Source organism: Fistularia commersonii, chromosome 17 (assembly GCF_037954325.1).
Source record: "Fistularia commersonii isolate RoL2024-O1a breed Wild chromosome 17, RoL_Fcom_v1.0, whole genome shotgun sequence".
Classification (NCBI taxonomy): domain Eukaryota; kingdom Metazoa; phylum Chordata; class Actinopteri; order Syngnathiformes; family Fistulariidae; genus Fistularia; species Fistularia commersonii.
This window is the reverse complement of record NC_141300.1, coordinates 1,472,501-1,487,819: the sequence shown is the minus strand read 5'-3', so window position 1 is coordinate 1,487,819 and position 15,319 is coordinate 1,472,501. Positions and strand designations below refer to the sequence as shown.

At 52.6% G+C, this 15,319-nt stretch overlaps 2 protein-coding genes across 2 annotated transcripts in view; both read right to left on the bottom strand.

Moving 5' to 3' along the window:
- Positions 1-1,646: 1,646 nt before the first annotated feature.
- Positions 1,647-12,614, bottom strand: cd82b (CD82 molecule b). Its single transcript, XM_086162800.1, has 9 exons — positions 12,467-12,614; positions 10,023-10,095; positions 7,168-7,240; positions 5,534-5,658; positions 5,005-5,079; positions 4,098-4,196; positions 3,828-4,001; positions 2,919-3,002; positions 1,647-2,634 (listed from the first exon to the last, which is right to left on the bottom strand). Exons 2-9 carry the CDS (start codon positions 10,083-10,085, stop codon positions 2,557-2,559), a joined length of 771 nt encoding a protein of 256 aa, XP_086018926.1. The 5' UTR covers positions 10,086-10,095; positions 12,467-12,614; the 3' UTR covers positions 1,647-2,556.
- Positions 12,615-13,461: 847 nt separating this feature from the next.
- The window catches only part of tp53i11b (tumor protein p53 inducible protein 11b), a 12,601-nt gene continuing 10,743 nt past the window's right edge, over positions 13,462-15,319 (bottom strand). The window contains exons 7-8 of the mRNA XM_086162803.1: positions 15,148-15,249; positions 13,462-14,591 (exon numbers count right to left, since the gene is read on the bottom strand). Of these exons, the coding sequence (XP_086018929.1) occupies positions 14,458-14,591; positions 15,148-15,249 (236 nt within the window). The 3' untranslated portion in view covers positions 13,462-14,457. The remainder of the gene's footprint in view (positions 14,592-15,147; positions 15,250-15,319) is intronic.

Here is a 15,319-nt window from a genome sequence, read left to right as displayed (position 1 = left end):
TTAGCATAGCCAGCAGGCTATGAAAAAGCCCCGCCTCCTCTTGTCCTGTGTAAGCCCCGCGTCCTTCCACTAACCCAGCCGTATGTGTGCGCTTACATCTGTTGCCATGGAAACAGCCCTGCACTTGTCGATGTTGCGTGCAGAGAGAAGAGCAGGTTGTTTCTGTCTGCAATGGCGTTCAGGTGCAGGGAGGAGCACCAGGACCAGCTCCCCCATTAGCTATGAATAGCATCTTTGCTAATGCAAAGCTAAACGCTGAGCCACTGTGTGACCCGTCCCTTGGTGTCCAGCTGCCGCAGGCGGGGAAGGGGGCATGGCGACCTGCAGCCACTTTCAGCTGGGATGGACCAAGCAACCAATGGCGTGGGAGGAGGGACGGCCCACCGATTGGACGGCGGCCAGACGGCGGCGAGGAGCAGCCGCTTCATGTCGTCGTGCGCAAGCTGTTTATTTATGTATGATCTCTCACAGGGACGGCGGGACGGATGGCGAGGGGGGTGCAGGAAGCCAGGTCGGCGTGCAGGTGGAGGTCGGGCCGCTGTGCATGCTGAGTGAGGGGCCGGACATGCCGGGAACAGGATGCAGGCAGGAAGAGCGCACACGACCCCCGGGAGAGGACGCCGCCGCCACCAGCAGACATGGATGAGCTGGATGAGTAGGATAAGTACCAGCAGAGCTGAGGGGAAACACACACACATACACACAAAAGAAGCCAAATGGTTTCAGAGTGGCAGACTCTGCACAAACACACACACACACATCCCAACTCAACTGACCCCACTTCCTACCACTAGTTAGAGTCTGGACAGCGCCCCCGTGTGTGTGTGTGTGTGTGCGCTCTAATGACTCCACCAGCTTGTCATCCCGCCCACATAATTGTGTGTTCACTGGATCGTCAGTGCTCAACAAATGTTTGCTCACCTCCGCTGATGTTTATCCAGACCTCAAACACACACACACACATACACACACACGCACACACACACACACACACACGCCATAATTCCCCTGATAGATGAGGAATCCTGAAACCCGCTGTTTCTCCATCAGAGTTCAATAACCCTCTCATGAGTTGTGGACCTGCTCGCACTGGTATGTTGCATGTCCATCATCAAGTGCGTGTAGTTGCCTACGAGTACCGTGTGTGTGTGTGTGTGTGTGTGTGTGTGTATTAACTGTCCTCCCTCCCAGCTCCCATGATGTGACGGGGTTCCACGTTCTCCTGGCTCTGCTGGGGGTCCAGGGGTGCAGGAGCTCCTGCCTCCAGATCTCCAGAACAGGAGGCTGAACTTTTAGGAGCTTTCAGGAAAACGTAGAACGGCACCAAGGGTCAGACTGAAGGGTGGAGGTACAAACATCTACACACAGAGTAGGAACTGTTGGTTTCGGACTCTTTTCTCCTCCTGTTTGTTGTCAGTCCCATCAGCGAGGAAACAGCGCCACCTAGCGGCCACTTTCTACAAGCACAGCCAAGCCCCCAGCCCAGGGTTTCCATGGAAACAAGAACACTTGTCCTGTCCATCCATTGTTAGAACGTCTGACCTACAGCCAAGAGGGCCTGGAGCATACATGAGACCGCTCACAGCCAACCAAGGACCTTCTGGCTGTGGACCACAGGTGGGGTGAGGATGAATGTGACTGACAGATGAATAAGTCATGTTTATTCCATAAAAAAGAAAAAGAAATAGTTTTTTATAAAAGTCATCAAACATTGTAAACGTGTAAAAAAAGTAAAAGCCTTCATCTCCTGGGTTTAAGTTAAGGGTCCCATCTGCAGGCCGATAATACGTTCGGAACGTGAGCGGAAGTACATCTTAAGCTGACCAATCAGGACGCGGTGACCCGCCTAGGGAGGGGGGGTGAATACAAATAACACACATATAGAAGTGGAGGAGGAGTGGCAGCAGGTCGAAGCGTAAGTTGGCCGCCATTGGCTGTCTGCCTCCTGACATTAGAGGCAGGAAGTGATTGGCTGAAAATGGCAACCGCCTTTTCTCAAATACACTGACAGCGTTTAAATGGGGGGATACGCCAACACACAAACACACACACACACACACACACACACACACACACACACACTCTCTCTCACACACACACACACACTGACTACATATCAGGCTACCGGACACACACCCAGCCCTGTTGGAGGATGGAGGCAAACATCTGGGCGAAAGGGGCTGATGACAGGAACCACAGCTGCCACAGAGGCCCAACCCAGCACTGCTCTATATTAAGCACTTGGTTAAGGGTGGGGGTGAAGGTGGAGGTGTGTGTGTGTGTGTGTGTGTGTGTGTGTGTGTGTGTGTGTGTGTGTGTGTGTGTGTGTGTGAGAGAGAGAGTGTGTGTGTGTGTGTGTGTGTGTGTGTGTCAGGGTGAAACAACACAAAGTCTTTTTGCGGGTGAAAACACTGAATCTTCTCTCTTCAAACAAACCCAGCAGGAAAAGACCTGACAGGAGAACCCAGACAGGAGTTTGTGTGTTTGTTTGTGTGTGTGTGTGTTTTGGGGGAGGAGTCCATGTGTGATGGGTTTGAAGCGGCAGCGTCCTGGTCTTCAGTACTTGGGGACCTTGGTGTAGTCCTCCTGGACCACGCTCTTGCAGAGGCACATGGAGAGGATCATCCCTAGGAGCTGCAGGGGACACAGGACAGTGCTTGTCAACTGTAACCACGGCAACCACACACAACGCACACACTCACACACACACACACACACACACACACACACACACACACACACACACACACACACACACACACACAATGATTTGGAGGTCTTGTCTTGGAGAACTCATTGTGTCTCCTGATCTTGCCGAGACAACCTGTCCCTTCCAGAGTTGGCTTAGAACACGGAGCGAAGGAGTACATAGAGTACTCAGTACTGTATTCGAAGGAAGTACTTGAATACTCAGCTACCTCCACTACTGCAACGCCCACGCAGATGCCCAGGATGATGCCACAGTTCTCCAGCAGCCACTGCTCCACGCTGGTGATACAACCCTGAGAAGAAGAAGACCAACAGGTCAGGGAAGACAGGGAGCCTTGTGTGTGTGTGTGTGTGTGTGTGTGTGTGTATGTGTGTGTGTCAGGGCTCAGTGGAGATGAATGAGCCCATGATCCAGGCCGGACATAGCAGATCGTCCAAACACAACAGTGGTGCTGGACGTTGTGACGGAGCGGAAGAACAACACGAATCATCTGAGCTTCAGCTTCTGTGGAGCTCCGGTGGGTTCTGAGCAAACAGCAGAACCCCAGCAGAAGCCCTCAGCCAACCCACTGCAGGGCACGTGTGAGACACACCTTCACCCCTCAGCTCCCACACAAGGTCACAGAAAACCACCTGAGGACCACAAATCCACAGCTGGAGATGAAAGACTTGGACCGGCTCCAGAAGAACCAGGGCCTCGGAGGATCCCGGATCCACAAGAACCCTGGATCCAGAAGAAAACTGGACCCAGAAGAATCCTGGACCTGGAAGAACCCTGGAAACAGAAGGACCCAAGACCCGGGAGAACTCTGGATCCAGGAGTACCCTGGACCTAGGAGCACTCTGGACACAGTAGAACTCTGGACCCCAGAGTACCCTGGACAAAGAGGATCCCCCGACCCAGGAGAACTCTGAACACAGAAGAAACTGAAACAGAAGAACCTGAAAATCCTGTAGAACCCCTGCGCCCTGAGGTCTGGTTTCCATGAACGCCATGCTGTGATTGAGCGTTGACACCCGTCAATCACCTGGCCGAGGTCTTCTCACATCCAGCTATGCCGCGTGATCAGACTCTCTGAGACAGGCGGACAACCGTGCATCGGGTTCTGCCAACGTACCGTCTGGTAGACGGGCAGGTCGGAGGAAAGATGCACACAGAGACCCTCGGCCAAGACGTCGGTGCCGGGCAGGGACTGGTTGCGGCAGGAGCAGGGGTACAAGTTCTGTGTGCTGTTCTTGATCAGCAAGTTCTCCGTCCAGTTCCCCGGGCCGGTCCAACCGCAGCACTGCATCTAGACACAGGAGGACACCTGTACGTGTGAGTGGTCTCCAGAAGGAGGGAGGACCGTTCCGGAGGAACCCCGTCCGGGGAAGCTGGACCTGCTCACCGTCCTCTGGATGTAGTCCCAAGTGTGCTCGGAGGTCCGGTTCTGGCCGGTGTAGTGGATCATCATGCCCCTGATGATGCTAGACATCTCATGCTTCAGCTGGAGATCAGATGGAGAGAAAGGCACAACATGAAAATCCCGGTCAGATCGGGGATGGGACTTTACTTCTCGTGATGACTTTTCACCTCTCATCCCAAGTCCACCCTGGTTAGTCCTACTCGTGGCAACTGGACCTCTCAGAACCTGCACCTCTTCAGGTCTACCGGAGTGTTGGGAGTTCTAACCGCACCAGAAACTCCCACCGTCTGGTATACCTGAAGAGGTGCAGGTCTTGAGAGTTGATCAAGCCCGTTGCCATGACAACATTCAAGGCGGACTAACCAGGAGAACCTTCACGCCTTCTGGATCGGCTGGTCCCCGGCACTGACACACAACCCAGTAATCACAAGAGACAAGGGAGGAGAAGCAGTGAGGAGACAGAACACACATGCGCACACACACAAACACACATGCACGCGCAAAACTCTGAGCAGCCGTGCATCTTCACAACAGATTTAGACGACAGCCCCACCCTTTTCTGGGAAAAGGCACCACCCTGCCCTGCGGTGAGGCTAACACACACACACACACACACACACACACACACACACACACACACACAGCTGAAGAAGTGATCCGTGACACACTCATACACACACACACACACACACACAAACACAAACACACACATGCACACGCACACACACAAACAGCTGAAGAAGTGATCCGTGAAGCGGCGCCAGGAGGGAATCACCATGTTAGGAGTGTTAAACCAGCCTGTGGAGGTGACCATACAAACACACACACACACACGCACACACACGCACACACACACACACACACACAGAAGATGTGAGGAGGTTCTCACCCGATCCCTCTGGAGGTAAATGAGGAACCCGGCGGTCACCTGGGCGATGAGTATCAGCAGAAGGCAGGTGAAGTACTGTGGAGGAGAAGTTCCATGTCAGAGGCTCTCAGAACATCAGGCGCCGCTCACACCTACACTGTCCACGCTAGAACCCCCACTCTCCGTTGTTCTTAATCTATGTGTATGTGTGTGCGCGCGTGTGTGTGTGTGCGTGACAGTGACTAGCTGTCACACACATGCACAGACACACACATACATTAAGGAGAAGTATGTCATTGTGGTTCTTCTGCTAACCCCCAATAGGTTCAAGAGGTTCAAAGACCTCAGCCCCAACACTCACACACACACACACACACACACACACACACACACACACACACACACACACTCCCGTCTGGGAGCTGTTTAGAGTTGGGGAACTTTGCCTTTGGATATGAACATCTAAAGCATTGAAAGTCTTAGATGTGTGGAGACTTCTACTGGACCGTCTCCAGCGTTTTTCTGAAGAGTAATAGGATGGGTTCCTCACCAGACCCAGCAGGCAGCGAAGCTCGTAGATGGCCCCGATGCAGCCGAAGAAGCCCACAGCCATGGACAGGGAGCCCACCCCTATCAGGATGTAGGAGGCCACTTTCACCGTGTCCGATGACTCTTCTGGAGGAAGGAGGACATGCAAGAAGATCACCTGCAAGCCCCGAACAGCAGCTACAGAAGAACCCGAGACCAACCGGTCCTTAAACGTAAAGCTCGGCAGCTTCTCTCCAGCGGCCTCATCCGGGTGGACCTCACAGGTGTAATCACAGTGGCGCTCCAGCAGCTCCACGACCCCGACGGCACTGATAATGGATGGATGAATGAGGGCATGGAGAGGCCGGACCTCCATGGCTGCCATCCATCTGCTAAGGTCCAATGCAGGTGGAGGCTGGACCACGACACCAGGAGCTCAGGATCGTTCACGGAACCAAAAATGCTATGTGGCAAATGCTAACTGCTGTCTGAGAGGTCCTGGAGGAGGAGAAGCAAGAGGAGCGAGACGACACAGGAGGTTCAGCTGATGTCCGGAGTGAGGAGGAAACTTGGAGGAGGTCCACCCCTGATGGTGTTCTAGGAGATCTCCTGTGTTTCGCCCTGAATCCAGAATATACAACCCATCGGCGACTGAAGAGCGTTGGAATATGAGGAGGAACATTTGGTGTCCAGACGAACGGGCAAAACCCGCTGTGAAAATAATCCGTTGAGTATCTTCTCCCTCCTGAGCCTGCAGCCTAGGGGTTCTCCTGCGGTTCTTGAACGCCTCACGGCTTCTCCCAAACAGAGAGGTTTCCTTGGAACTTTCAATCCAGTGGTGGCCTTGGAGGGGGAGGACCTCCAGTAAACATGGACATGACGTTTGGATCAAAAATGTAAACAAAGGAGGAGCAAGGTCACGCAGGGGCTTCAGGCTCAGAAGAACAACATGGAGCGCCGGGTTCGTCTTCTCTCTGCTGAGGGCTTCGTGAGGTCCGCCAAAGGTTTGCATACCACCAGCTCTGACAAACAGAGGAACCTCAAAGCTGCTCAGATCTGGGCCAGGGGTCTGGAACCGTCCCCAATCTGGGACCTTCTGACGCCTCAGCTCTTATCGGATATGAAGAAAAAAGAATGAAAAACATGGAGATCCGCTTTGTGGCTCCAGAGCTGGAGAGTCAACAAACAGGAGGAGGAGGACAATGAGAAGGAGAACCTGGACCATGGAGATCCTGAAAACAACACACATGGCGAGGTCATGGAGTGCCAGCGAGGTGGCGGCGCCTTCAGAGGAGGAAGCAGGACCTTTTATCTGCAAAGGAACAGCTGGGCCTCCATAACAATGGCAGCAGGTTCTGGGAGGTGCCAATGGACGCCGGTTCTCTGGACGCAGGACCCGATAAGAAGGCTTGGTTGGGCCGTGAAGCAGAGACTGGAGGAAGACCAGGATCAGGTCTGCCTGAAGAAGGTCACCTGTGCTGCTGTCCTTTTGGAACTCCGGCACACACCATGAACATGGAAGATCTTGAGCTCCTCTGAGCTCCTGTTCCTCAGCCTTAAGTTCAGCTGCTTCTCTCTAGCTCGAGGTCAACGTGTATGTGTATGTGTGTGTGTGTTTCTGTGTGTGTGTGTGTGTTTGTGCGTGGGAACGCTTACGCAGGACAGCGATGAAGCTCTGGTCATCAAAGAGAACCCACAGTCCAAAGCCCATGATCAGGGCGCCGAAGACCTGAGAGAAGAATCAGATCAGCCAGGTTTCACCAGACATCACTCGCTTTGTCACGTTTGAGAAAAACCTTAGCCACGGAACGCTAACTGTTAGCCTAAACACGGTGTGTCACCTGGAAGGAAAGTAGAGTAGGAGACTTGGGGGTTGAATGAGGAAGTGCAGGAGTATATACAGAGAAAGCAGTTAGCAAAGAAGAAGCGGGACACTGAGAGGAGTAAAGAGATCAGACTGGGGTACAGGGAGATACAACGTAAGGGAGAGAAAGAGGTAGCAAAGGCAAAACAAAGGGGGTATCATGACCTGTATGTTCGGTTGGACAGTAAGGGGTGAGAGAATGATCTATACAGGTTGGCGAAACAGAGAAATAAAGATTGAAACGATGTATAGGATAGGATAGAGAGGGAATTGTATTGACAGATGCTAGAAGAGTGATGGGATGATGGAAAGAGCACTTTGAATAGCTGATGAATGTTGAAAATGAAAGAGAGGCAAGGGTAGATGAGGTGACTATTGAAGACAACAAAGTGGCAGAGATTAGTAAAAGTAGTGAGGAAGGCATTGAAGAGGATGAAGAGTGGAAAGGCAGTTGGTCCTGATGTTATACCTGTGGAGGTGTGGAAGTGTCTAGGAGAGACTGCGGTACAGTTTCTGACTCTGTTATTCGACAGGATCTTAGAGAGTGAGAAGATGCCTGAAGAATGGAGTGTGATGCTGCCTATTTTTAAGAATAAGGGGGATATGCAGAATTGCGGCAACTATAGAGGGATAAAGTTGATGAGCCATACAATGAAGTCATGGGAAAAAGTAGTGGAAACTAGACTGAGAGCAGAAGTCAGCATTTGTGAACAGCCGTATGGCTTCATGCCTAGGAAGAGTACTACAGATGCAGTATTTGCTTTGAGAATGCTAATAGAGAAGTACAGACAAGGCCAGAGGGAGCTGCATTTTGTTTTTGTAGACCTAGAAAAAGCATATGACAGGGTGCCAAGAGAGGAGCTCTGGTATTGTATGAGGAAATCTGGAGAGGCAGAGAAATATGTTAGACTGGTGCAGGACATGTATGCTAGCTGTGAGACACTGGTGAAGTGTGCTGTAGGGGTAACAGAGAAGTTCAAGGTGGATGTGGGACTCCATTAGGGATCAACTCTGAGCCTCTTCTTGTTTGCAGTGGTGATGGACAGGCTGACAGATGAGGTTAAACAGGAATCTCCATGGACCATGATGTTTGCAGATGACATTGTGATCGGTTAGTGAGAGCAGAGACCAAGTTGAGGAAAATCTAGAGAGGTGGAGGTATGCGCTGGAAAGGAGAGGAATGAAAGTTAGTCTCAGCAAGACAGAGTATATGTGTGTGAATGAGAGGAACTCAGGTGGAACGGATCAGGAAGTTGGAGGATTATAGGTACTCTAAGTCAACAGTCCAAAGCAATGGAGATTGTGGAAAAGAGGTGAAGAGACAGGTTCAAGCAGGTTGGAATGGGTGGAGAAAAGTGTCAGGGGTACTATGTGATAGAGGATTATTGGCCAGAATGACAGGAAAGGGGTACAAGACAGGAGCAAGACCAGCGATGCTGTATGGCCTAGAAACCTAAATAAAACCTGTTAGCCTTAACACAACAAAATAGCCTGAACACAACTTTTTAGCCTGAATGTAAACTATTAGCCTGGACACAACCAGTTAACTTGAACGCAGCCTGTTACCCAGAAAATAACCAGTTAGCTAGAACACAACCATTTAGCCAGAACAAAACCATTTAGCCTGAACACAACCAAATAGCATGAACGCAGACTGTTACCCTGAACTTAACCAGTTGACCTGACCATAACCAGTTAGCTTGAATCTAGTCTGTCACCTTGAACATAACCAGTTGGCCTGACCATAACCGTTTAGCTTAGCGAAACCTATTAGCCTTAACACAACAAGTTAGCCTAAACATAACCTGTTGGCAGGAACACAGGCAGTTAGCCTGGACACAAACGGTTAGCCTGACTGTAACTTGGCCTGAACACCCCCTCCCTCCCTGATGGAACCTTCAGGTGCACTCCACCCTCTAGCCTTCAGTCTCCACTCAGATGCCTGAAATTTCAACATCCGCTCTGCTCCGGTAGCCAAGCTAACTAAACAGGTTTACAGTAAAAATGCTACATGTCTGTTCTGGCGGGGGGGGGTTCCTGCTACTAAAGGCTAACCGCTAATAAACACATGATTACGGCCCCCCGGGTGAAGTGGTGAATGTGCTCTGTGTGCAGGTCCACTTCCTGCCTCCTCCGGACGGGTTCAGAGGCTCAGAAAGGCCCTTGTTCAAATAATGAGGGGGCCACAACACCCCAGTGCACGTGTCGACTGCCCAAACACACACACAACACACACAAACACACCACAGTAATTAGAGCCCTAGTTAATGGTTGTTCATTTTGGAGGACCAGTTAGCCCCCAGCGGCCATCATTAGCCCGCCACTTCCCGGCGCTTCAGTTGGTCTAATCCGTCCAGACAGTGAACACACACACACAAACACACACACACACACACACACACACACACACACACACACACACACACTCACACGTGTGCTTCCCATTAGATACCAGTCGAATGTTCACATCAAAAGCTCCCCGAGGTTTATGGTTGTTGGAAAAGTCTGGAGGTTTTAAGAGTCCAGGTTTTTAAACCAACTGCTAAACTCAGTCCAGACTCTGCATACACGCTCTATAAAGACATATACACACGCACACACACACACACACACTGAGTCTCTACCTTTCTTCAGAACTTCTACTTACGAAGAAGATGAGGTTGAAGAGGAAGAGGAAGTACTTGGTGACGGTGATGCATCCTGTCGCCATGGCTACAGGTCTGGAGGGGACACAACAGAACCTTTGGGTTAAACGTCTTTTACTCTGAGTGTGTGTGTGTGTGTGTGTTTAGGACAGGCAGATAGCGCAGATGACGCCGATGCAGAGCAGCTGTTCTGAGTTCTGGTTGGTTCTGGTTCTACTGGGGAGGGGGGGGTGCATTCAAGGTCCAGTCAGGGACGCCGTAAATTATCTCAGGAAGCTGATGTGGCCTTCACAGGAGGGGTGCCGACCTGACCCGACTCTGGTCCCATCCAGACGGGTCAGAGTGGGGGGTTGGGGGTTTGGCCCATTGCACCCCCCCCAGGTCCGTGTTCAACATTCTGATCTGCGGCGCGTCGAGGACCAGCCTCCGTGTGGGATGGCTCAGACGCTTCTCCATGAGTAAGAGTTTCCTTCAAGAAACAGCTGTAGGCCACACCAACACCACACACACACACACACACACACACACACACACATGCACCTACACACACAGCACGGAAAGGCTACATGATTCACAGAGCGCTCCAAAGTCCAAAGAAAATATTTACCACAGACCGTTCCCTGCTCAAGGAGCGCCCAAAATACAAAATCTAACCCTCCATTGTGGTTATTGGAGGAGTCCACCTTTGAGGGACGCCTCCCTTGGGGAGTCACGTGACCCCCCCCTCTATTTATACCCTCAAACTGCATGCTGTGTCCGCAACGCTGTAATTAATCAAGGCAATGTTCGTCCACCGCCGGGACTCAGAGGAAATGGTTCCTACCCAGATGTTTGAGGGGGACGCATGTTCTGGGGGGGTTCTCTGGGGGGTCGGGGGTCAGGGGTAGGAGGACAGGGCTTGGAGCAGTTCGACAAACACTGGTAGCCTCGTGCTTGTCCTCATGATGGAGGTCCGGGCCAGGAGAGGGGAATACAGTGACGTGGCCGACAGAGAAAGTCTAAGGAATTCTGTCTGTGTGCATGCTTGTAAGTGTGTGTGTGTGTGTGTGTGTGTGTGTGTGTGTGAGGGGGCTGAAACGTTCTCAGTCTGAACCTTAAAGGGACAGAGTGTATGAGGGCACATGTAGATGGACCCAGAACAAAGGGTCTCAGCCAATCAGAGCTCTCCCTGAGGTTGAGGGGTGGGGCTTAATCCGGGCTGCACACCTGTCAATCAGAGGGCGGAGAGAAACAAACATTGCGGGCATGTAGATCCTCACAAGATCTGATGAGAACCTTCCTCACCATGTGAAGAACAATGTTACCGTGGCAACGAGACAGAAACCCGCACCCCTGGCCCGACCTCCGACATCTGCAGTGCCGGCCGGACGTGCCGGGACCTCCAGCCCTCCTCTGGGCCCGGCCAGTGCCACCGCGGTGGAGGAGGTCGTGCTCCTCAGCTCACCAGAAGGTCCGGAGACCAACCAGAACCCAGAAGGTCTGAGATGGACCTCCACGGTAGATGTCCGGCAGAGGACCATCGACCTGACCCACCTTAACATCTGTTGCGGCGCCGACCTGCTTTCCGAAGCTCTGGGTGATCCAGCAGCTGTGCACGACACATGCACGCATACACACACACACACACACACACACACACACACACCTGCACTGCTGCATCTGCAGCTCACGTGATGTTCCTTCCAGATCCTTCTCAGGTCCAACAGAACCATACCGGACCTTATTACCTAAGTATCGATTTTGTAAGTCGATAAGAGCGTCTGCCAAATGACTGTAATGTAAATGTAATGTACAGTGCGTGCATACTTGTAGTAATACTACAATGCAACTCGCATACTAGGAGTAACAGTAAGTAAATACTACTACTGTGCTAGTAATCCTTACTAATCTTCTTGCAATATTTACGAGCACAATACTTGCAAACTAGCAGTACTCGGGCAGACCCGGTTCCAGTCCAGGTCAGGGCCTGACCTGGTTCTGGGTTCCTCCTGCAAGACCCACTGTGGAACCCGGTACCGGTTCACACACACAAGCACACACCAATCCCCCCGATGGCTCAGCTCCGGTTCCGGTCTCGAGTGAGTCCGGTCAACTTCCAGTCGGGTTTCCTATCGATGACGACGCGTTCGGGTCGCGCACGCACGAGGACTTGGATCCGTTGGCGACTTCCGGTGGAAAGAAACCGTCTCCGCCGCGTCCGGGCGGGACGTTTGGCGGTTGGACCCGAAACTAACACACTTCAAACCACTGCTCAATGAACCGAATCGGCTCCAGGACCGGAACCTGGACCGGAACCGGCTCCAGGACTGGGAGCGGCTCCGCGATCGGGACTCCCCGGACCCCCCATGACGCCCGGACCAGGCCAGAAGTAAAAGAAGTACAGAGTCCGGGTGAGCCTAACCGATCCAGGTACTGGGAACCGAGCCGAACCGGGGGCTGGTCTCACCTTCAGCGGCCGATCTGCTCCTCAGGCTCAGGGATCCGCGCGTCTGCCGCCGACTGCTTGCTGCAACGCACTGCAAAGAGCGGGCGTGTGTGCGCTTGTGCGTGTGCCTGTGTGTGCCTGTGTGTGTGCGCCTATGTGTGCGCCTGTGTGTGTATGTGTGTGTGCGCGCGCTCCCGGGAAAAGTTTCCCACACCCCGCGCGGCGAACCAGGGTTCAGTTAACCCCCTCCTTCCCGGCACACACACACACACACACACACACACACACACGGGATGGATTCCGGGTCTCGATCCGGATGCGGAACTCGATCGAATCCCCGTATCGAATCGGTCACGTGGTTCCTTGAAGATGACGTTCTTCTTGTAGAACATCAAGCAGTACTGGCTCTACGTACTCTAAAGTACTCCCTGCAGTACTCCAAGGAGTACTACATATGTGTTGTACTTTGCAGTGTCAGCGATGTTCCATCATCAATAATCAGATCATTGGAAGTGATCGGGTTGCTGTGTTCTGGGCTGGATCTATTGTGGACCAGCACATAGACCGGTCCCAGCACATGGACTGGCTCTCTCCTACTGGGCCCTCAGGTTCTACAGATACAGACTGTGTGTGTCTCAATTTTCTGCCTGTAAACAACTCACACACCTTACTGACACACACAATCCACCCTTTTCACACATTCCAATATGTGTAAGAGTGTGTGTGAGTCAGGGTAGGATGGGACACACACACACATTAATTCCTCCTTAAATCCAAGGAAAAGATACCAGTGGAAACTTGGCCATGTTCGTGTTCCAGCACGTTCTCATATGTGTTTACACACACAAACACACACACACACACACACAGCAGCATGGATTATGCAACCACTCCATTTTGTCCGAATGGCGTCGGTCCTCTGACCTTCTGAGGAGCTCCTCAGCCTCACCCTGGCCTGGTGGAGACCCTGTCCTGAGAGCCAGGGCAGGAGCAGAAAAAAGCAGACCGTCACGGCGTTGCAGGTTGAAACAGTGTGTTTTATTTGTGAGCAGACACTGGATGCCCACGGCGGGTACAGAGAAGAAGCATGACCAGATGTTCAACTGGTGGCAGGGTGGAGTGGGCTTCTTCTGATTGAGACCCATCAGGATGAAAGAGTTCCTCCTCCTTCTTCTGCCCGTTGGCCGTTCATTTGAGGCTTCCAGCGAACTCCATAATTAGCATGCAGGCGGGCCGGGCGCAGGGGGCGGGGCTTAGGGCCCGGGTGAGCGCCGTTCGCGGCGTCTAATTAAACCCCGGAGAGGAGTAATTGCTGCCTTGAGGAGACCTCACCCAGCCTGCACCTTCTGCGCCCCAACCAGAGGCTCCACCAACACCAGAACATCTGCTCCAGGCACGAGACCCAACCAGGCCAAACCCACAATCAGGATCACTCCCAGGACCAGGATCAGGGCCCGGTCCTGGACCCGGACCACCTCCACCTGCTATCTTCAGGACGCCTTGCCTGCAGACTGACCGGCTGAGGAGATATGACCTGCATTCTGACCTGGTGTTTGTGTGTGTGTGTGTGTGTGTATTACATCCTAATAACATGCAAAACAGCCAAACACCGGTGAGCTTAAATAGATATAAAAATAAACCACGCGGGAGGAGGAGGAGGAGACCACCTTCTCCACCTCCACCTGGAGGTCCACGAGAACATCACACACCAGCAGGAAGACTTCTATTTACAAATGTACAGTAGCAGGACACGGGGGTGGGGGTTAAGGCAGGACAGAAGAAGCGTAGAAAACCTTTGCTACATCAGGCTGGACAGGGTGGAGGTGGAGGTCCAGGAAAACACCACCTACAGATACACAAAGTACACACAGAAAGTACTAGCTTTTCACAGCAACAGCACCCAGAAATACACCAGAATAAGCCGCAGGGTTCTCTGCCCGGAGACCTGGTGGGAGAGAACCTCCAGAGGAGCATCCAGACTTCCACCCCCGCCCTCAGTCCTGCACAAGGCCTCAGATCTTCTTGGGTTTGCGGCCCAGGTGGTAGTAGTAGGCCACGGCCACGGCCAGGAACACGGCCCTGCTGGCTAGCAGTAGCAGGGCGGCGCCCGGCAGGGAGGACATCTCCACCAGGGTGAAGGACGTCACTGGAAAGGAAGAACAGGGAGGAGACACTGTGAGCGTGAGGATTCTGATCTTCACTGAAACCTAAGAAGTTCCATCATCTCCAGCTCGGCCGAGCATGTCCGGAGTCCTGACGACACAGTCCTTATCTTCACACCTCCATCTCACAACATAGGCCCTGATCAGATCACCACATAACCCCCATATAGTCCCCGTCTTCAGCCATGGTCAGACCTTCATCAAACAATACGGTCCTAGCAGCAAGGCCCGATGAGACCTCCACCTGAAGATATAGTCCTGATCCTCATTCCCTGGTCAGACCTCACCTATGGCATCTTCCTAATCTTCATAAATAATCAGACCTTCATCCCTGGTCAGACCTTCACCAGCTGGGTCTCCAGGATCGAGTGGCCATTTTACCTTCTCCTTGCAGCCCACTCCTCGACCCTCACGGGGCTGCGAGGCTATACTCCATCCACTAGAGGGCAGTCTAAGCCTACGGAGGCAAAGCCCGGCGACATAAAGGAGGGAGAGGAGCCTCCTGCGAGAGCCTGGCTGAGGAACCAAAAGGGCAGTCACCTAGAAACTGGACAGCAAAGTAGCAGGCCTCGCTGAGCAGCGTCCACTGGATCACCATCTTCTCAGCCGTGTAGAGGCCGTTCCACATGATGAGGGCCAGACCTGGAGGGTCATGATAAGGAGAAGGAGAAGAAGAAGAGGAGCAGATATTTGCAGCTGTGCCCCCCCTGGA